The 23,446-nt window shown below is 47.3% G+C and overlaps 1 protein-coding gene across 6 annotated transcripts in view; it reads right to left on the bottom strand.

Moving 5' to 3' along the window:
• The window catches only part of agrn (agrin), a 538,795-nt gene that overhangs the window by 31,063 nt on the left and 484,286 nt on the right, over window positions 1–23,446 (bottom strand). For all 6 annotated transcript variants that reach the window (XM_072477973.1, XM_072477974.1, XM_072477975.1 and 3 more), the window contains 4 exons: window positions 18,803–18,937; window positions 11,336–11,432; window positions 8,560–8,724; window positions 6,485–6,596 (listed from right to left, as the gene is read on the bottom strand). In XM_072477973.1, the coding sequence (XP_072334074.1) occupies window positions 6,485–6,596; window positions 8,560–8,724; window positions 11,336–11,432; window positions 18,803–18,937 (509 nt within the window). The remainder of the gene's footprint in view (window positions 1–6,484; window positions 6,597–8,559; window positions 8,725–11,335; window positions 11,433–18,802; window positions 18,938–23,446) is intronic.

The following is a 23,446-nucleotide window of genomic DNA, read 5'->3' as shown; positions in this document are numbered from 1 at the left end:
AAACATAAACACCTTTAATCAAGGCTACTGCAGGCACTTCACTTTTTTAAATGCACAGTGCGATACTGTACATTGTTAAATGCCAGCCGAGGTCAGAATAGCTAACTGTTTTGTGAAGAATACTAAGCTATCACTAATTATGTAATTCACACTCAAATGCCGAAGGTGGAATGATGTGTCTCAAAAAAAGGCGCAACCTTTTATTTTGCACACATTCTGAAACCCAACTTAAATCTGCTGGACCCTCAAAGTGATAGCATTCCATTCAGAAATAAACGCATACCGGAAATACACGGAAATGCCATTCGTGGTAAATACAGAAGGCAATGGACTGGAGAACTAGGTGCTGTTTCTTTCTTTAATATCAGAACATTGGGCAAGAGTTCAAGTGGCCTGATTGTGACTAACACTGCCTTCTTCATAAAGGACATTCTTCCTGCCTCATTACGTTGTCATGTCAAAATCATTTTGCCGTTGATGTTGGGGCCCTCGTTCCTGCAATTTGCTCATTAAGTTACGCAGAGTATCATGAAAGATTGGACTGGGGTGACAATATTAGCGTCAAAGTCCACTGTTTTATGTTCGTACTAAGTTTGCTATTGTTTTAATAGGAAAATATGGGTTTCCTCATGCATTTTTGGGGAATATTGTTCGAAGATAAACTGACAAACCGATTTTGCAGGAATGTAACTTTTCCGGGGAAGCGGTTGGATAACATCTAACACTGTGTAATTTGGCCCTGATGGCTGCTGTTCAAGACTTTTCTCTGACATAGTCAACTAATTAGGTAGGAATAAAGTTTGATTCGAGTGGGTTGGTTCCTGCCCTTGCTGAGAGGCCAGGTTATCAAGGTCAGAGGAAAAATAAATCAGGGAATAATGGGCTTTCCTTTCCTGACATGGAACTGATCCACAGCGTATTTTTCAATATTTTCTCTCTTATTTCAGACCACAAGCAGTTCATTTTTTCCTTTAATTGATTCAGTAATATTCTGTGCTTTTTATTTCGCTTTAGCTCAGACCATTCCCATTCCTTCACCCCGGTTTATTGAAAATTTACATCTCAGCAAGTTTTTTTTTGCGAAGGGTGAAGAGAACGGTCGTAACTCTAATACAAAAGAACTTGCGGTCTTTGTACCAACATTTGTAAAATTGTCTGTACTAGAGGTGAATTTGCAATATGTTAGTTTATAAAGATGTCATAGAGGTCAGATCATTAAACCAATACATCTTGCATGGTGCTTACTGCAAAAGTATAGAGGTAAAAATGGATACTCTGAAAATTAAATTATTTTTATTTCCCTCTGTGTTGCTTCTTTGCCCATTCCTTTATTAGCCTTTATTTCTTCAATCTTTTCATTCCCCTTATTCTTGCTATCACTGGCTTGATAGTGTACTCTTTCTCTACTCCAATTTGGTACTTTTTCCTCTTGTGATGCTGATTTCATTTTTCCTGTTTTCCATTTAGAATAAATCGCTTTGAAACATTGTCATTTTATTCCCTTGTAACTCAGAGACAGAGCAGATTTAGTACTAACTTTGTTGCTGCCTGTAAGGAACACAATGTGTTGACATTGAAATGATGGAGGGTTGGAGCAGGGCTCAGGAATAGGCAGCAGTCAGGGTCAGAGTGTGTTCTGGACTGCTCATTGGCTGGGGCAGCCAAAGGGTGGTTGGAAACCAAATGAGCTATTGCCTGTTTCCTTCCGCGATCTGCCAGTGTGCGATATAACTGTCAAGAGCACGAGAAGCCAAGGGAAATTGTGACATGAATTGTGTGCTGTGAGAAGCCCCAGTTGAGGTGCCTTACCAGCGCAGTCCCTGTGCTCGGAGTCTGAGCGGGCTAACAAGAGTGACTTTAGGGTTTTTTTTTAAAAAGGGGTTGGCAAAGGAAGATAGCTCCATGGGTCAGGGCTGCAGCAGCACCAACACGGTGGGAAGTACTTAAGGTCGGCGGCAGGGATTTTGCCTGCCACTGGAGGGCCAGTGGGAGCCCGTGTCACATCTTCTCAGGAAGGCCCAGCGAATTAAGTGTCAACTTGGCAGTGGTGGGATTTCCCCGGGAATCAAGGGCTCCTGGGAGCGCAAGACCCGCTCGCCGAGAGAGCTGTTGGCCAATCGAGGCCGGCAGCACCTCACTGCTCGGCATCACCGCCAGGTGTCAGCTGCCAATAATGCAACCGCCAGGGGCTCAGGCCTGCTGAGGGAGCCAAGGCCACTGGTGAGTGTTGGCAGGCTGGGGATTGCTGAGTGGGGTTCAGCTGCAGGGGCGGTGGGGGTTGATTCTCTGGGGGAACCACCTTTCCCCATGCAGGATCCTTGCACGAGAGACCCCCCCCCACTAGTGAAAAACCTCAAGTAACCTTGTCAGGGTCTCAATTGACCCCGGGACAAGAAGGCAGACGCCGCCCTGGACTTAACCGGAACCCAACACACCACCCTCCAACCCAATTAAATCCCCCTCCCACTGCCTCGAGTGTCCATTGAAAACACAGAGGCCTGAATGCAACTGGCTGGCCCCCTGACACCACCGAACAAAGTGAGACCCACATAACCCCCACTTCACCTGCAGTTCGTGTGACTGACATTCAATGGCCGGAATTTCTGAAGACACTATAAAATGCGAAGACTATGTGCTCTACAGCTACCTCTATGTTTAGCAATGGAATTGGATGAGCTTAGAAATGGGAAAAAAAAGTGGTGATCGGATGATGAAATCAATTTGTTTGGTTGCTTTTTGTTTTACCTTGCGCGATTTCTTAAATCCAGAAAGCACATCAGAATAAGTGCAAAAAAAACATAAGAGAAGAAAAGGGAATCAGTGAACATCAGGTAGAGAATACACATTTAAACACATAGCACCTAACCATAGTATAAACGATACTCCAAATGTTGCATTCCACTTTGTGAGAGGTGGAATCCAATTTTCCAGGTGATTTTCATTCAATGCTCACACTATAAATGCATTTTACAACAAACTTCTGTACATCCCTCCGGGAGTCACAATCACATACATACATTTGGCTGAAAAGAAAGAATTCTATTAAAAGACTACCGGCCAAGGATAACCATAAGATATAGGAGCAGAATTAGGTCATTCGGCCCATCGGGTCTGCTCCGCCGGGCCTGCTCCTGGGCCGCAGCGGGGTGCAGAAGGGGCTAAATTCCAATCCCACCACCCCCAAATCTGCCCGCTCCTGCAGAAGATCTCACCGGCCTTCTCTCCTGCACCTTCTATGGCGGGCTGGTAAGATCACTGCTCAAATCAGCACACTGCAATGGTAACGTACTCCGACACAAAGATATGCCTCTGCGCCAACCATTTCACCCCTCCCAAACTCTTTGTGTGGAACCTATTTTCAGCTCGGTGGTTCAACTGATATAAACATCTCAGGTTGCTGTATGAAGATTTATTGATCACTACAAATCTGTTCACATTGCGTCTGTTTTTCAGGCGCTGACCAATGCGATGGGCAGGAAGGGCTTGCTTATGATGAGCAGGAAGTTTTTCATCCACCATATTGGTACAGGCAGCACACAAAATGGAGCCGTACCTGAGGCAGGTGTTTAGATAAATAAAGGGCCTGAAAGCCTGTTTGTGAACTCCTCGGTAACACTGAGTTGTTGTGAGTGAAGCCGGCACTGGACCAGCTCCATTTAAGGAAGCCAGGTCTATATATGGCTTATTGGCAAGAAACAAGGGTAAACTATCTACTGGCACAGAGTCTCTGACCAGGTCTTCACTCTCTGGCTTCAGGGTCCACTCTGCCCAGGAGCCTTCTCCCAGGGGCCTGCGCATTTTCCCGTCGGGAGTTCAGACGCTCCCATGCGATAGGCCCTCAGTCGGTCACGTGGACCGCGAGGGTACACCTCTTAAAAAGGGGCTGTGCACCACGAATAGAAAGCACCAGAAAACAAACATCCCTTTAGTCAGGGATTCATGTGCGGCATTGGTTCAAAGACATGACTTCCGTGTGGTTTCAGTGCTTTCTCTGTGAGCTGGTAAGACAGATGGTAGAAACTGTGTATGATTGGTGGGTGTGCGCAAATGTGATGAGGCATAGACCAAACCACTGAAGTTATGAAGCCCCCAAAACCCCCTCCCAAAGCCTGAGGCATACTTACCACTGCTAAGTGTTCTAAACTCATCAGGATTGAAAGAAGTAGCTGGCATCTTTAATCACATGCGAACATCACTACCTGCAAGTTCCCCTCCAAGCCACTCACCATCCTGACTTGGAAATATATCGCCGTTCCTTCACTGTCGCTGGGTCAAAATCCTGGAAACCCCTCCCTAACAGCAGTGTGGGGGTACCTACACCACAGCGACTGCAGCGGTTCAAGAAGCCAGCTCCCTCCCACCTTCTCAGGGGCACTTAGAGATGGGCAATAAATGCTGGCCTAGCCGGCGAAGCCTGCACCCCTTGAAAGAATTTTAAAAAATCAAATAAATGGGCAGCACGGTGGCATAGTGGTTAGCACTGCTGCCTCACGGCACCGAGGTCCCAGTTTCGATCCCGGCTCTGGGTCACTGTCTGTGTGCATTTTGGACATTCTCCCCGTGTTTGCGTGGGTTTCGTCCCCACAACCCAAAGATGTGCAGGCTAGGTGGATTGGCCACGCTAAATTGTCCCTTAATCGGAATAAATGAATTTGGGATTCTAAATTTGTTTTAAAAATTAAAAAATATCATCATTTAGATTCCCTAGTAAACCCTCAATAGATTCATTACCCTTGTGGGTTGCCAAAAACTGTTACCTTTCACCACTTCCATTCCTATTCCTGGAGGAGCCATTGGGGAGGGTTAGATGGTCTGGGGTTGCAGATTCCTTCTTAACAACTGTGGCCATTGTACCACAATCAGCTACCTAGTAGCATGCTCATGACAGAGCAAGGTGACAGCCAGAACTTGTTTTTCCAAGTCCATCTTGTAACTGCTAGGCACCAGAGCCAAAACACCCAAACTCTGCTCCAAACATCGGGATTCCTTGACACTTATCGCCCATCGGGATTCCTTGAACCATTGGTGGCCCTTGCACAGAAACCTGCATTTCTCTGGTTGGACGATAAGTGTCAGTGGCATGTCCCCTACGGAGCGAGAGCCATTTGGAAACAGAATAGTGAATCTTGTGTTGAATTTCAGTCATAACCTGCCTGCTTACCACTGGCTGGGGACTAATGGCAATCCCACAATCCTTTGGGAGTATGAGCTTCCCCAATGAGGGGGGCGGAGAAATCATTAGCAGGTCCCTGCATAAATAAAGTTGGCCAGTTTGGAACCAGCTAGAGAGGAGTGAGCAGCAAGGGAGTTACTGCTGCTGTTGTATATATATGTTATTGTAAATAAATGTTATTTCTTTCTATACTTCAACACGTGCTGGATTCTTCGTGGCCCTCACAAAACAGAGGATGCGTGGCAATTGTATGAATGTTCTCAACTGCTTACAGCTGCTGAAGGATGCTTACTTTGGGGGGGTATGTTTTTGCATTCTTTTGCCAACACAGATACGGACCTCTGGAACATAAGCTATTTTTCAACAGTGTTCAACGCGGCACAATCTCAGATGGAGCAGGCGTGGCGTGAGATTGCGTCATTTAAACTGGAATGCCATAGTGTTGGGACAGGGGCTTCTACAATTCCAAACATTGCCAAGTTCCTGATATCAGTCTGTGTAGAGGGTGTCAAGCAGAGGCCACTTGATTCCGAGGGGGAAGGAGGGTCGCTCCAGCTCATTATCCCAACTGGGGAAAGTGGAGAAGAACAACACTGAAAGAGGGAATGTTATCCAAAAACACCCACATTTACAACTAATCCCCGAGGGGTGAAATTGCATATGGTCCCTCTCTAACACATCGTCCCTCACAGAAGTCTACAATATAGCACAGGCATTAACATGCAATAACTCGCTCTAATCCATAAACCAGGCTCAACAGCCTATTAGCCCCCACAAAACCAGGAATCCCAAAATTACTGCAGCGTCATTCCGAGAGGAATAACACAAGGGCCCGGAAAACCTTCAGCTCGAACACGATTACAATAATATCGACCAGCGCAGTATTGAACTGCAGGTCAATTCCAGAAATGTCCTCCACCACGTGAGATTGGCACAACTGGTAGGAGTATCCAGAGGAGGGCTACAGCATTCCAGCATCTCAAGGGCAACATCATTCAACAGGTTGTGGGGAAAAGCACAGGCTACGGATCACCATGCACCACCCATATTAGGGATTGGTGTCTTGGTGTGCATGGCATCCTTATTGATCAGGTTGCTTAAATCAGTCCAGAGGTTGAAGATTCAGAAGCTGACACCTACTGACTCAAAGGTATTTAATCTGTTTGGAACCCAATGGTGAGGACCAGGCAGAAACATCCCAGCCATCGTGCGTACGCTGAGAATGCAGACAGTAAAGTCTCACCTGACCCAGCACATTTGAAATCTGAATAATTTGCAGTTGACAATAGGAAGTTATTCCTTGTGACTTACCGGGGATTCGCCACTGGCGGGTTCACCCTTATTAATGGTCATTAATCCTTTCCCTCCGTTTCTTTCAATAGTAACCACATTCCAAACATTGAGTTGGATGCGCTCCTTGCTCCTATTTTAATAAAGGAAGGGGAAATCAACCATTTTCTGTGTTAAAAGAGAATGAGTAATAGTATTTCAAACATTGTTAGTTGAGAAAACAGCCACTGCAGTAGCAACCTTCCTATTCCATCACAAATATGTACACGCAAGGGTTGATGCATTGCTGACTGGGAGCCTTTACTACCAGCCATGTATAGAAAATTGTGGTAAGCTGTTCACACATTTCCTCTGGGCATGTTCGGAGGGCCCTTGATGCCAATGAATGCTCAGAAGGTGAGCCCTCTTGGGGCAGTTGATTAGACTCTATTTTACAAACACATACAGAATGTACTTCGAGGTGTACAGGATGTAAAATAGGAAAAAGTTAAGCATATATTCCACCTCAGCCCTCCCAGATTTTCCTGGAGTCATCAGATAGCGAAGGGTAACCTCCAGGACATTGAGAACACCTGGGAGGAAGATCATCGGGACACGAAAGAGAATATATTTTCGTTGACCAGCTTTGTCTATTCATTATAAAAACGCAGGAGCTGGAAAAGTAAAGGCTGCTTTCTGACGGTCAGTCGAACAACGGATAGTCTTTTCCTTTCCCAGTTAGCTTTGCAAAGGCATCGCCACATCCCTGAGAATGGACAGGTTGGGCAACCAACAGGGGAAGCATGTCGGTCAGAGCAGTTAGACGGATGTGGTGGTCATGTGATGTGGTCTCCGGGGTTTCACCCAGGCACCACCATTTACATTCCCTTTGTCTTTTCCTCCACAACATCTTTATCAATCACCCCCCCCAACCTCCACCTATTTCTGCCCCTCTATCCAGCCCTTATTGCCCCAACCCCCCATACCCCTCCCCCAGACTCAAAACGTCAGCTCACTTCCCTCTCCGCAGATACTGTCAGACCTGTTGAGGTTTTTCCAGCATTTTCTGTATTTTAAAATAAATTTAGAGTACCAGTTATTTTTCTTTCCATTACGGAGCAATTTAGCGCGGCCAATCCACCTGCCCTGCATATCTTTGGGTTGTGGGGGTGAAACCCACGCAGATGCGGGGAGAATGTGCAAACTCCACACGGACAGTGACCCGGAGCCTGGGTCGAACCCGGGTCCTCACCACTGTAGGCAGCAGTGCTAACCACTGCGCCACCGTGCCACCCGACTATTTTCTGTTTTAGTTTCAGATTCCAACAATTGCAGTAATTTGCTTTTTATTTCATCCAGGCAGAGTTGACAAAAGACCCGATGAGCGAGGAAGGCTTCATAGTAGAAGAGGGCTGTGATCCAAATTGGGCACATGAATTTTATAACCCAATGTTCATTTGCCAGCGTATATTAGGCTTTTGACCAGTACGAATGCAAGACCACCTATTGTCAGCCAATATTTACTCACGTTAGCATGTTGCAGGTTTTGCTTTCACAAAATGCCGCTTGGAAAAAATTTGTAAATCACATTCACGTTCCTTCACTGTCGCTGGGTCAAAATCCTGGAGTTCCCTCCCGAACAGCACTCTGGGTGGGCCTACACTTCAGGGACTGCAGCAGTTCAAGGAGGCAGCTCACCACCACTTTCTGTACAGCAACTGGGGATGGGTAATAAATGCTGGCCGAGCCAGAGATGCCCACATCCCACACAAATGATTTTTTAAAAAACCTTAGGTAGCCCATCACAGAATGAGCAAATTTAATTTATGCATGGAGAATTTTCACCTGCGCAGGTTAAGACATTTTTATTCAATCGCATCTGATTAATATTTTAAACGCTGCATGGAAAAAAATATATATATAACTAGGTAAGGGTCTAGGACAGCCTTGTGGAATAGAAAACCCTCAAAGTGACAGGTCAGCTAGAACGTCACAACCAATTATTACCTTAATTATAAATATTGATCTCAAAGAGACATGCATCTCCATTGCCAGGGATAAATGGTAAGAATCTTACCACAACAGTAACTCAAGATGGTGTATATTTTTCAGCATACCTGATTACCGCTGGCCCTTTCCCAAGGTCGTATTTAAACTCTAAGTAACCATCACGGAGATTTAACGAGATAAAGTCACCACGGCCATCCGTCTTCTGCCCATTATAAAATATCATCCCATTGCGATCCGTTGCTAAGAAGACCACCTCCATAGACATCTTGACACTGTAATCAAACATCACATTTACTGTCATATTAGTAATCAGATTTCATTTCTCCCTCACTCATTTCAACTACCCTTTGGAATTATTCAGTCTCACGATTCACTCTCGACATCTTTCGCAGGATGTGGGTGTTATTGGCAAGGCCCGCATTTGTCACCCACCCATCATTGCCCTTGAACTGAGTGGCCTGCTGGGCATTTCAGAGGGAAGTTTAAGAGTCAATCACATTGCTGTGAGTCTAGAGACACATGGGGCGGGATTCTCCCCTACCCGGCGGGGCAGGCAACTCCGGCGGGACGGAGTGGCGTGAACCACTCGGGCCGCCCCAAAGGTGCGGAATCCTCCGCAGCTTCAGGGGCTAGACCGGCCCCGGAGTGGTTGCGCCGCGCCAGCCGGCGGGGAAGGGGCTTGGCGCCACGCCAACCGCCGCCGAAGGGCCTCTGCCGGTCGGCGTGAGTTGGCGCATGCGCGAGAGCGCCAGCGCGTGCTGGCGTCATCGCCGCGCATGCGCAGAGGGCTTCGTTTCTGCACCGGGAATGGCAGACCGGTGCGGAAGGATAGAGTGCCCCCACGGCACAGGCCCGCCCACGGATCGGTGGGCCCCGATCGCAGGCCAACCACCATGGGGGCACCTCCCGGGGCCAGATCCCCCCACGCCCTCCCAAGAACCCCAGAGGCCGCCCGCGCTGCCAGGTCCCACTGGTATGGACCTACTCCAATTTACGCCGGTGGGACTGGCAAAAGACAGGCGGGACTTCGGTCCATCACGGGCCGGAGAATTCGGACAGCCCCGGCGCCCATTGAGTCGCGGCAGACCCCACCATTCTCCGAGGCGGGCGGCGCAACTCACGCCGGGCCGATTTTTGGGGGGACGGAGAAATAGGAGGACGGCAATGTTGCCCAGACCAGGTAAGGTTGGCGGATTTCCTTCCCCCAAAGGTCATTCATGAACCAGATAGGGTTTTATGATAATGGATTAACGTTCCACGGTCACCATTACTGCGACTAGCTTTCAATTGTAGATTTATTTTAATTAATTGAGTTCCACCTGTTGCCCTGGTGGGATTTGAGCCCAGAGCCTCTAGATTTGCAGTCAAATGACATTACATATGCCGCCGTTCTTCCCAAGTCTCCATGGTCTAACCTATGGATGGCTCCCTGGTTTCTGTCCATATTATTGCCTCAGCAACACAACTGTCAAGGAGATGTATTTGAAGAGTATGAGGAAAGGATAGTTCAACTTGATACATTTGAGAGCATCAGTCTCTAAATCATTAACCTGATACTGCACCAATGGAGTTGAATCCCCCATAGTTCTTTCTCTCTGAATATTTTGGAGCATGTGTCATATCACACTGCCAATTCCAAAGATCATTCAAATCAATGGGAAGCAGGCGAGCTTGCTGCAAATGAACAGAAATCTCACAGGTTTATGTCGAAATGTTGGAACACCATTTTAGTAATTTGGTAAGTTAAAGATGGTTGAAAGTCTACCACCTCCTACTTGGACAGAAGCTAGTGGTTAATGGACCAAGGTTGAGCAACCCCAGTTCAATTATCAGCTCCTTCCTGCACCAAATGCTGCACTAAGGCAGACTTCCCACTGTTTCCATAGCTAGTTATTCCCAGAACAGGTCACCAGGGGATTATAGATGGAGGGGCGCCACTCTACATCAAGTGTGGCTAACCAAGAGTCTCTCCCGTTCTTACCAGCCACTGAAAATATTTGGAAGGATTTGCAGGTTGACGTACTCAACCTGTTTGATCATATTATGAACACACCTTCCTTGGCCAACAAGTCCTGAGGTGGGACGCAAACCTGGAACTTCTGGCTTAGTGACAGGGAAGCTACACACCGCACCATAAGACCCTAGTGCCTCCTGTACGTTGCTAAAAGGAGGCTCGCCATGTACCAGCACAGCAATCGTACAGGTTTCGATACCCAAGGTGGTCTGCTAATAACTTTATCATGATGGGGGGCCCAAAACGCTCCGACTACTTCCTACATTAATACCTGGCACCGATTTATCTTCCCATCTTCCTTGACCATTCAATGTCAAAATATTGAAGCCAGAATCCCACCAATGGAGAGGTAGTGATATCTTGGTAATGTCCCTGGATTAGTAATCCAGAGGCCCAGAATTCTGAGGACATGGGTTCAAATCCCAGCACGTCGGCTGGGGGAATTTAATTTTAATTAATATAAATCTGGAATATTGAAAGCCAATCTCAGTAACTAACGGTGACCGTGAAACTATCATCGATTCTTGTAAAAACTCATCCGGTTCACCAGTGTCCTTTAGGTAAGGAAATCTGCCGTCCTTACCTGGTCTGGCCTACATGTGACTCCAGCCCCACAGCAATATGGTTGACTCTTCAATGCTCTCAGGGATGGGCAACAAATGCAGGCCCGGCCAGCGACACCCACCTCCCATGATCGAATAAAAATAAACATTTGGAGATTGTTATATCGGAGATGATCACCAGTGGTCATTGTAAGAGCTCTGTTTTTGAAAATGTTTGGAAGGGAATTTCGGTGGCGTGTGTACACAGGCAGAGAGTACTGACCGAGTCTAATTTTAGCACATTTCTTAAGCAGCTACTGAACTCACAGCATGTCATTGACAAATGTGTGGATTCCATTCATTTCGATGTATGAAAGTCCATTAAACTCAGGGATGAAGACAGTGGCTTGGTTCTGTTCGGCTTCTGGAAGCAAAACAAAGGGATTGCGATGAATATAATGAAATCAAACCAAACGTGGCATTGGCTTAGACCTATAAACGTTTCAAAGAAAGCTGACCCAACAACAGACATCACCGGGAAGTTAAGATTTCAAAATCTATTGCTTGCTAAAAGGTGTCGGTGTAAACCTTTTCACTGGAAGCTACGAGAAGCTAAATACGGTGCCACACAACCAGTTAAAATGGAAGCAAAAGGTTAGTTAGACCAGCAGGAATCGGCATTGGGTGGCAATAGGGCCAGTTGGTTTGTGACGTCACCCATGGCGGCAAGGTTTACTTGGCATTTAACCTCTAGGCACAATGACTGCTTGGATCAGGGGTCAAAGTGACGCTGCCCACAATCGTTTTGTATCCTTCATTTCAATAAATGGATCCAGGGACACGAAGAGGAGGAACCTGAATGGAAAACTCTCCAGCTTGGGGGTGTTCTTTGTGCGGAACCCGATCAGGGAGGTACAGCCGTTTTTGCCAAGGGAGCAGATCCAACGCAGGTATTGGGCCGGAAGGGGTGTGTCTCTGCGATCTGGACGTGGGAGACATGAGGAAGCTTTCAGACAGGGAAAAGGTGCTGTCTCAGCGGGTAGATCATCGGCCTGGCATTGAACTGGTTAATGCCATCTAGAAAAGCTTCGGACTTGGATCCTGGACACCAGTAAGATATAAATATGCGCAATGTTTCGAAGCTGGCGAGGGAGAAGAAAAGTGAGAATAAAAACGGCACAGCCAAGGTTCTTGCTCCTGAACACCATCTAGTTGCCTCTGCGATAAAGTGCACATGTGAATATACACAGGGAACTGGACAGGTTCTACTCTGAGCAACCCCTCCGACTTGGTTAAATAGCCTGCTGAAACTCAGCGACTAGTCTTGCACAAAAGGAAGGAACACTTGGCTGTGATACAGGAGAGCTTTGCTGGATATAATTGCCAATGGTGCACAGCATGACTTGCCTGTATGTATCAGTTAATGTTGTGGGTCCTTAGTTTTCAGATACTCAGTGCCTGATTGAGAGTGATGGGGGGGGGGGGGGGGGGGGGGGGGGGGGGTGACAGGGGCAGATGCACTGAGAACCCCCCCCACTTTCCTCTTTCCCCCGACTTGCTCCACACCTCCCTTGAACCAGCGACTGACCTCTCTCTGCAACCCTTGCCCTGTTCTCACTCATTTGTGGCCTGGGTTCCTCGCTAATGCTTGGCCTCTGGCTATGCATTGTCAACAGCTCCTGGTGGCACTGACGGCAATGGGGAGCTCCTCGTCTTTGATTTTGATTGTGGTCAGCAGCGTTTGGGTGGGACAGGGGATTGTGAAGGGGGGGGGAAGTGTGCAGGATTTCAATCTCTGGGGTCTTTGATGCTCAGGAAGGCACAAGATGGCCTACGTCGTAAGGTGGGCTTTCCCAACGGAGGAGACTGGGATTTTCCGGTTGGCAGGCGGACCCCATTGTCTGGATTAAATTTTGTTCTCTGTGAGGAGAATCCTGTGTGCACAGGACTGCAGCATAAGTGTCTGACACAGTTGTTAAAAAATAAATTTAGAATACCCAATTAATGTTTTCCAATTAAGGGGCACTTTAGCTTGGACAATCCACCGCCTGCACATCTTTGGGGTGTGGGGGTGAAACCCACGCAGACACGGGGAGAATGTGCAAACTCCACACGGACAGTAACCCAGGGTCGGGATCGAACCTGGGACCTCGGCGCCTTGAGGCAGCAGGGCAACCACTGCGCTGTCTGTAATCTGACACAGTTAATGAGGGACTGAGTACAGTACCGTGCGCACAGTGGTGTAAGAGAGCACATGACCCGCACCCAGGGTCAGTGGAGTGTTGCACAGAGACATGCGTACCAGACAGCATGGAGTCAGCTCCTAGTTTGTATCCTGCACTGTATATTTATAAATAGTTCTGAGACTCAATAAAGACGTAAAGTAAATCTACGTATAAGTACAAGGACTTCTTCAGACCTACCAAACTGTAAGTAACATCCCACAACATGGATCCGTCTTGGCTGTAAAATCCCCTGTGGCTAAGTTTCAGTCGTGCTTTGATTATCTGTCCTGATTCATACACAAAAATTGTCACTCGAACAATTACCACAGGCTAACAGGAAGAAAGCCGTCTCCTACACCTGCAATTTTGTCAACCCCACTTGTACTATATTTCCACAAGGCAACAATAAATATCCATTTTCATGCATGTTTCCGGGAAATACATCTCAGTCACAATTTTCTCAAATTGATCAAATTTCTATTCATTTAGCGGGCCGGGGGATGAAAGAATCTTGAGCAATCAATTGCACTTCCAAGGTTTTGTGAAGACTACATAAAATATTCTTGCCCTTGAGCTCTGTCAATGTAAAGAGTGCTCACTCAACCAAAAACATAATATTCAGTCTTTTAGCACTTCTTCAACTGGCATTTATCATTCAGCGCACACTACTTTGAATCTTGCTATAGCACGATGCATTATCTAGGGAAAAGGTTGAATAATCCTTATGTTGCATGTTTAAATGCAATGTCGAGTAGTTTCTCAAAGTAATCAGTTTAAAGAGGCAAGGGGCGGAAGGAGAATAAATGGATTGAAACTGTTTTATATTTTATGTGCCTTTTTTTGAACGGTTGGTATTAACTCTCTCCTGTCCGTTATGTTAACTATATATATATACACACGTCAAGCATTTGTCTTTTTCGTCTAAAAAGCCTCGGAGATCAGATCACATTTCAGCCGCTAGAAACTCACCCACAGAACCAGGAATGAGGCTCGTTTCTAATGCGGTGAGCACTGCGGTGCAATGTAGCGTCAAGAGGCAAAGCAACTGAAATCATGGAGCCAACGCAGAATTGACTAATCTGGGCAGCACGGTGGTGCAGTGGTTAGCACTGCTGCCTCACGGCGCCGAGGTCCCAGGTTCGATCCCGGCTCTGGGTCACTGTCCGTGTGGAGTTTGCACATTCTCCCCGTGTTTGCGCGGGTTTCGCCCCACAACCCAAAAGATGCGCAGGGTAGGTGGATTGGCCACGCTAAATTGCCCCTTAATTGGAAAAAATGAATTGGGTACTCTAAATTTTAAAAAAGAATTGACTAATCTACCGAGTCTATGTGGCCCGTTAGGAGAATGTGGAATGAAGTATCAGAGCGACTAAAACTGCACGGGGGGGATTTTCCGGCCTTTCCCATCGGTGGGATCTTCCAGTAACGCCGAAGGTGACTTCCTCTGCTGTGGGGCGGGCGAGCCACACAAAATGGGGTAACTATCTTCTCCCCGTGCCTGCGTGGGTCTCAGCCCCACAACCCAAAGATGTGCAGGGTAGGTGGATTGGCCAGGCTAAATTGGAAAAAAATAATTGGGTATTCGGAATCTTTAAAAAATGGCTTAGCTATCAGCGGGACTGGATGCTCCTGCCTGTTAGCCAATGCCGAGCTGTTTCGCCACTGCCGGGAAACACATCGCCGGGTTTGGGTGGGGGTGGAGCAGAAAATGCCTGCCCTACATGTTTCTATCTTCAGGGAGAATCTCATAGAAGTCAGTTTCAGTTGGGTGAGTCAGTTCCTCAAGAAAGGCCCCAACCCATTTGGGACAACAGCAGGAGGTAGTTCACACATCAGTGCTGAATGAAACAACACTCTGTGAACTTAGAGCGCCACTTATTGGTGAAGTTGTGAACAGTAACAGTTCTGCACACAAGACACAAGGCAACACCCAAAATCCCCAGGCCTCGCCTCATGTCATTTCTCTGCTTTCTACATGCCAAAATGATTTAAGGTGGTGCGGGTTCACATTTTTACTCTTCCAGTCCTCTTTCAGGGAACAATTCTCCCTCAACAACGCGGTACATTTTAAGGAAATTTATCCGGAACGCAATCAGCAAAGATCCAATTAACTTGCAAACACCTTTTTACTCTGCAGCATTTAAATAATTTATCCTTCATGTGTTCAACCCAACTTAATCCGCTGAGTGAAACAACCAATTAGAGAGAAGTCTTCAAGGAGTTAAAACTCTACCAAAGAAGCAAAACTCAAAAGGTATCGGATTAAATTGAACTCCGACCAGTTTCATTCTCCAGATCTGACGTCGGTGGATCAAGTGACCCAGGAATCCATCATACTGAAATGTAAAATGATCATCTATACCCTTTCTTCTTCATGGCATCGTCAACTCCCCACCTACTGATTGCCATAGAGTCATAATGGCACAAAAGGAGGCCATTTGGCCTATTGGGTTCTCTATAGACCAATCCAATCAGACTCTTTCCCCCACTCTGTCCCTGTAGCCCTCTATTTCCCTCAAGTGTCGATCCAATTTCCTTTTGAAATCATGCATTGTCTCTGCTTCCATCACCCTTACAGGCAACTTCTGTGACAGAGCAGTGGAACACATTCAAGAAGGAAACGGGGAGAGTGCAAGGCCAACATGTTCCAATAAAGAAAAAGAGTGCGACTAACAAATCCAGTGAGCCCTGGTTATCGAGGGCTTACAGCATTGGATAAAGAGAAAAAGGGAGACTTATGGCAGATATCGAGGGCTCAAAACTGCAGAAGCCCTAGATGCGTATAGAATGTGCAAGAGGGAACTTAAAAAGGAAATTAGGGGAGCAAAAAGGGGACATGAAAGCATACTGGCAGGTAAAATAAAGGAAAATCTTACAAGTACATTTAAGGATAAAAGGATAACTAGGAAAAGAACAGGGTCCGTTAAAAGACCACAGTGATAATTTGTGTGTGGAGCTGGAGGATGTAGGTAGGATTCGAAATTCATACTTTGTGTTCGCTAGTGAGAGGGACAATGTTGGTACAGCAATCAGGGAAAAGGACTGCGTTAAAAATAAATAAATTAGCACAGACAGAGAGGAGGTTCTGATTGGTCTGGCAGGCTTAAAAGTAGATAAAGCTCCAGGGCCGGATGAAATATATCCCAGGCTGTTGTGTGAGGCAAGGGAGGAAATAGCAGGGACGCTGCTAATAATTTTCAATTCCTTTCTGGCCACAGGAGAGATACTGGAGGACTGGAGGGTCGCCAAAAAGGGAGAAGGGATAAATCAGGAAGCTACAAGCCAATCAGTCGAACCATAGTGGTGGAGAAACTATTGGAAGCAATTCTGAGAGGCATGTCTGACCAACTTGATTGAATTTTTCAAAGAGTTAATCAGGTGTGTAGATATGGGAAATGCATTTGACATAGTCTACTTGAATTTCAGCAAGGCTTTTGTGAATGTCCCACGTAGCAGACTGATAGTGAAGGTAAGAGCCCATGGCATTCAGGGAAATTCAGCAAATTGGATCTAGAACTGGCAGAGTGGCAGGAAGCAGAGGGTGATGGTCGAGGGTGTTTTTCCTGACTGGAAGCCTGCATCCGTTCGGGTCCCATAGGGATCAGTGTTGCTGTTGTGGTTTATATAAATGATTTAGACTTGAATGTAGGAGGGCTGATCAATAAGTTCATGGATGATACGAAAATTGGTAGGGTGGTAATTAGTGAGGATAGATTAGATTGCAGGGAGACATAGGCGAGCTGGTCAGATGGGCTGATCAGTGGCAAATGGAATTCAGTCCAGGTAAGTGTGAGGTGATGCACTTGGGCAGAACAAACAAGGTAAGGGAATACATGATAAATGGCAGGACCCTGGGAAGCACCAAGGACCTTGGTGTGCATGTACACCCGTCCCTTAAGGTAGCAGAGCAGGTGGATACAGTGGTTAAGAAGGCATATGGTATACTTGCCTTTATTAGCCAAGGGATAGAGTTTAAGAGCAGGGAGGTTATGCTGGAACTGTATAAAACGTTGGTTAGGCCACAGCTAGAGTATTGTGTGCAGTTCTGGAATCCACATTACAGGAGGGATGTGATAGCACTGGAAAGGGTGCAGAGGAGATTTACCAGGTCGCCTGGGCTGGATAGTTTTAGCTATAAAGAGAGATTGGATATACTGGGATTGTTTTCCTTAGAGCAGAGGGCACTGAGGGGGGGACATGGTTGAGATTGTCTAAAATTATGAGGGGCATCGATAGGGCAGACAGGAAGAACCTTTTCCCCTTGGTGGAGGGATCAATGGCCATCGGCACAGATTTAAGGCAAGGACCAGGAGGTTTAAAGGGGATGTGAGTAAAGACCTGTTCACCTAGAGGGTGGTGGAACTCGCTGCCTGAAAGGGTTTTGGAGGCAGAGATCCACATAACATTGAGGTGTGCACTTGCCAAGGTATAGAAGGCTATGAGCCAAGTGCTGGAAAATGGGTTTAGAATAGTTCGGTGGTTGTTTTTGACCAGCACAGTCACGATGGGCCAAATGGCCTTTCCTCTATGACTCTATTAACATTGTAAGAAGTCTTACAACACCAGGTTAAAGTCCAACAGGTTTGTTTCGATGTCACTAGCTTTCGGAGCGCTGCTCCTTCCTCGGGTGAAGGAGCAGCGCTCCGAAAGCTAGTGACATCGAAACAAACCTGTTGGACTTTAACCTGGTGTAAGACTTCTTACTGTGCTCAGCCCAGTCCAACGCCGGCATCTCCACAGCATCACTATTAACATTGGCTGTACAAAGGGTTTCTTCTTCACATGCCGCCCTCTATCTCTTCCTAGAACCTTAAACCTGTGTTCCATTACCCCTTGTACAATTCGCTAATAGCAGCAGCACGTTTTTTTGTCCATTTTACCGAAACCTGTCATAACCTTGTACACCTCTATCGATTCCCTCCTCAATGTCCTTTGTACCACGAAGAGAAACCTCTGCTTCTCTGAGATTATCGGCAATGAAAAGCAGCCACTTCTCATCGCGGTTTAAAAATCAAACATTTTCCAAGAGATGTTTCTCGGCTGATGCTTCCCTGGCCTTGATAGCATTTGCTCAGTTATTCAGCTTTGTTTTCTTTTCCAAAGAGCCTGACGATTTTTTTTACGCCACACTGGAGAGCGATTTTAGCTGATCTCTCAACTCGCAATTTTCTATTTTGCCCTCAAACCTCCGAGTAATGTCTGAAATTAAATCTCTCTTCCCTGAAGATAAATAACAGTGATTGCTGCTGGCACAGCTGATCACTGCCTGTTTTTCTTTTTGTTTATATTTTTGGCCCCCCCCCGATACAAATTTCGGCAAGGAAACAAGAGAAATCATGATATCAGTCGAGGCCCCTTTTATATTCACAGGAAAATCTATCATCAGGCAGTGGGCTGCTCATATTTTCAATTTGATCGCACACCAGTTTTCAATGGAAGTGCTTCTGACTGAACCGTAATAGCTTTGATTAATCTCAATTCCAGCCGTAACAACACTGATCACTGAATTGAAGGCCGCCGCTGGCGATTTTTCGCTCGCTTGATTTGAAGCTGCAGTGGAGGAACGTACCTCTCTCACAGAACTCTCCCTCGCGCCCCATCGGACATTCGCACTTCGCCCCGCCCTCAGGTAGCACCAAGCATTTGGCTGATGGATGGCATGGGTTGGGGTCACACGGGTTATGCTCATCTGCACAAGTGGGTCCTGGAAGAACAAAGTGTCAAATATCATTAACTACCACGACGAGGAAACTAAACTGCATCTTGCAATTCGAATCTATATTACACACGCGAGCAGACATGAAGCGATTGAAGAAAATATGACCAGGGAGGTAGCGACCCACGGGCTACACTTTCGCACACTTCCTATCGAGCAGCCTCAAGAGCTGAATTGACAAAGGCCCGTAAAGTACTGGTCCCGCACCATGAGAATATGGAATTGTGCGTGACATCTGAACAGCAGGGAAGTAAACAAGGATGAAAGAAAGTATTTTCTGCTCAATGGACATTTCCTACATCCTCAATCCTTCAGGAACTCAGGACCTGTGTTGTAAATGTTGGGGAGTGAAAATGCAACACTTTCCCATTTTCTGACCCTCAAAAGCGGCATTGAACACTGTCCCTCATCCAGCCGAAAATCAGGAGAAATGCTGAGTAAGAACGTGGGGAATCGGAGTCGACTACGGTGTAGGTTCCGGGCTGGATCCTCCTGTCTGCCAGCTGCGTGATTCTCGGCGGCGCGCCGTTCGCTGGTGGCGGGATCCGCTCTTCCTGCCGCTTCTCAATGGTATTTCCCATGGAAGCCAGCCCACGCTACCGGGAAACCCACGCTGCCGGGAAACCCGTGGGCGGGGTTGCACTGCCAGCGGGAACAGGGAATCCCAACGGCTGGAGATTTCCGGCCATTATGTCGAATCTCCTACCTCCACTTCACATTCCCCAATTTAAGTCAGCTTCTGAAGTGCCGTTTGGACCCATCATGCCCCAGCAATGTGCCTCAACTCAACATTAGCGAGCACCTCAAATCTGCACCAATGCAACAATCTTTTGTTTTCCATATCAGAGGTCAGAAACATGGGCCGGAATTTTCCGTCCTGCCCACCGCCCGGGATCTTCCAGTCCCGATGACGGCCAATGGATCTTTGGCTGTCTCACTGCCTCTCCCATGGTGAGTCTCGCCAGGGAAGGGCCAGACAATTCTGCCCATAGCTTCATGTCAGACTGTGGTGGGTTTCCTGCAGTGAGTTGATATCTACCAGGAACCTTTCAAACATACTTCAAGCAGAACCTACATAACAAACCGGGCAGGTTTTTCACCCACCCTGTCTCTCCGTGCGACCTCAGGCTGCCTTGATGAAAGGACAATTCTGCAACTCACTGTGACACCCAATTCCCTCTGAAAAAGAGGCATTTCTTCCAAATGACTAAACAGACAGAGCATGGAGACTCCTAAGTTTCAAAAGATTCAGTAATGAGTATCAACACGTAGAAGGCTTTTATACTTGGTCGTGGGCTTTGGTGGATTTTCTGTTGGCTGTGTGCTTACACGCTCAGAAAGCCATCATCATGCTCGAGTGATTCCAAACCTACTGCTTTTGAAAAATGCACACTGACACTTTCTGATTGTCTGCTGTTGTTGTGCACTCTCTCCCCAAAGGGGACATGTCCCATTTAGTTAACAGATTAGCAAGAATCAAGGAAGGTTTTGGGTAAGGATGCAGCTGGAGCCTAACTAGTCCTGATGCTCACACAGCTATGGCCATCCTACCTAATAAGACATGAATCTTCAGAGTTGTCTGGAGCTACGTGGGAACAATGCCAGCTCCCATGTGATAAGTCTATTGTCCAGGTTTCGGGAATGAGCGCGGCTACCTGGTTCATCACCAGCAGTGCCATGAAGTACCCGGACAATGTGGGGCAGCACGGTAGCATTGTGGATAGCACAATTGCTTCACAGCTCCAGGGTCCCAGGTTTGATTCCGGCTTGGGTCACTGTCTGTGCGGAGTCTACACATCCTCCCCGTGTGTGCGTGGGTTTCCTCCGGGTGCTCCGGTTTCCTCCCACTGTCCAAAGATGTGCAGGTTAGGTGGATTGGCCATGCTAAATTGCCCTTAGTGTCCAAAATTGCCCTTAGTGTTGGGTGGGGTTATGGGGATAGGGTGGAGGTGTGGACCTTGGGTGGGGTGCTCTTTCCAAGAGCCGGTGCAGACTCGATTGGCCAAATGGCCTCCTTCTGCACTGTAAATTCTACATCTATGAATCCCAGCCCTGGGTCACTGTCCGTGTGGAGTTATGTGGATAATCTATGATAATGTGTATTTTTAAACCTTTAGCTCCTCACCCATCCTCAGTCATTCCATTCCTCAAATCCACACACTAAGCTTTGCCTCACCGTTCTTCTTCCCTCCCATGAGTGACAATTTCCTGGGTGGGCAAGGCGGTATAAATGAACGCGGCACTCAGGGGTTCCTGGGCTGGCGGAAGCAATGCAGTGGCAACACAGCTGGGCCAGGTTGGTCAGAGTTCGGCCCAGTGCAGGCAAATCTCGTCATTCTTTCATCCTGCCAAATTCTACAGGAAGTAGAGATGCATCAGATGTACGGCAACGAGTTCCCCACCGCTATCTAACCACACTCAGGGTGGGATTTTCCCACCAGCCTGCCGCATGTCTTTCGGCGGGGGAGGCGGCCTGCCAGCAGGATCTACCGGTCCCGCCGTTGTCAATGGAATTCTTCTTGATTTTTGGCTTTGATTTTTATGTCGTCATTGGCTACAGGAATAGTGCCAGAGGACTGGAGGATAGCAAATGTGGTCCCTTTGTTCAAAAAGGGGAGCAGAGACAACCCCGGCAACTATAGTCCGGTGAGCCTCACGTCTGTCGTGGGTAAAGTCTTGGAGGGCATTATAAGAGACAAGATTTATAATCATCTAGATAGGAATAATATGATCAGGGATAGTCAGCATGGCTTTGTGAAGGGTAGGTCATGCCTCACAAACCTTATCGAGTTCTTTGAGAAGGTGACTGAACAGGTAGACGAGGGTAGAGCAGTTGATGTGGTGTATATGGATTTCAGTAAAGCGTTTGATAAGGTTCCCCACGGTAGGCTATTGCAGAAAATACGGAGGCTGGGGATTGAGGGAGATTTAGAGATGTGGATCAGAAATTGGCTAGCTGAAAGAAGACAGAGGGTGGTGGTTGATGGGAAATGTTCAGAATGGAGTTCAGTTACAAGTTGCGTACCGCAAGGATCTGTTCTGGGGCCGTTGCTGTTTGTCATTTTTATCAATGACCTAGAGGAAGGCGCAGAAGGGTGGGTGAGTAAATTTGCAGACGATACTAAAGTCGGTGGTGTTGTTGACAGTGTGGAAGGATGTAGCAGGTTACAGAGGGATATAGATAAGCTGCAGAGCTGGGCTGAGAGGTGGCAAATGGAGTTTAATGTAGAGAAGTGTGAGGTGATTCACTTTGGAAGGAATAACAAGAATGCGGAATATTTGGCTAATGGTAAAGTTCTTGGAAGTGTGGATGAGCAGAGGGATCTAGGTGTCCATGTACATAGATCCCTGAAAGTTGCCACCCAGGTTGATAGGGTTGTGAAGAAGGCCTATGGAGTGTTGGCCTTTATTGGTAGAGGGATTGAGTTCCGGAGTCAGGAGGTCATGTTGCAGCTGTACAGAACTCTGGTACGGCCGCATTTGGAGTATTGCGTACAGTTCTGGTCACCGCATTATAGGAAGGCTTTGGAGTGGGTGCAGAGGAGATTTACCAGGATGTTACCTGGTATGGAGGGAAAATCTTATGAGGAAAGGCTGATGGACTTGAGGTTGTTGTCATTGGAGAGAACAAGGTTAAGAGGAGACTTAATAGAGGCATACAAAATGATCAGGGGGTTAGATAGGGTGGACAGTGAGAGCCTTCTCCCGCGGATGGAAATGGCTGGCACGAGGGGACATAGCTTTAAACTGAGGGGTAATAGATATAGGACAGAGGTCAGAGGTAGGTTCTTTACGCAAAGAGTGGTGAGGCCGTGGAATGCCCGACCTGCAACAGTAGTGAACTCGCCAACACTGAGGGCATTTAAAAGTTTATTGGATAAACATATGGATGATAATGGCATAGTGTAGGTTAGATGGCTTTTGTTTCGGTGCAACTTTGTGGGCCGAAGGGCCTGTACTGCGCTGTATCGTTCTATGTTCTATGTTCTATGATAGTACCCTTCATCGCCGGGAAACCTGTGCGCCGGGGTGGGACCGGAATTTCCCGACGGCATGAACAGCCGGTAAATCCCACCCGTTGTGACGTTCTTGGGCCCTGAGGAGTTTCTCCCTGGTCTATCCCGCACTTTTCCATCGCTGGGGGGCCGAACACGCTGGCCTGACTGGCTCCTCAGAGATCGGGCCACCCTTTTGAAAGGGTGCCCCAATCTGGAAGAGGGCTTGTAGGTCCTCCACACCCGCCCCCACCCCCCCCCCCACCCATGGGCATGGGCAATGTCACCCCCCCACACACATGGGCATTATCCCACAAAGCCCCCATGTGATGACACCTGCTATGGGGACGCTGAGGGCCTCTCTTTTCAAGATTTCTCATACCCTCTTTCGCCCGCCCCCTCCCCCCCCTCCCAGACCCAACCTTCAACATGTTTGTGTGGATCAGTACCGAATGGTGCCCGGCTGGCATTCCCTGGGGAGGTCGGTAGATCCCAGTTGAGC

The sequence above is a fragment of the Scyliorhinus torazame genome, chromosome 16, assembly GCF_047496885.1.
Source record: "Scyliorhinus torazame isolate Kashiwa2021f chromosome 16, sScyTor2.1, whole genome shotgun sequence".
Lineage (NCBI taxonomy): Eukaryota > Metazoa > Chordata > Chondrichthyes > Carcharhiniformes > Scyliorhinidae > Scyliorhinus > Scyliorhinus torazame.
The sequence above is the reverse complement of the archived record's forward strand: the minus strand, read 5'-3'. Positions and strand labels throughout refer to the sequence as shown.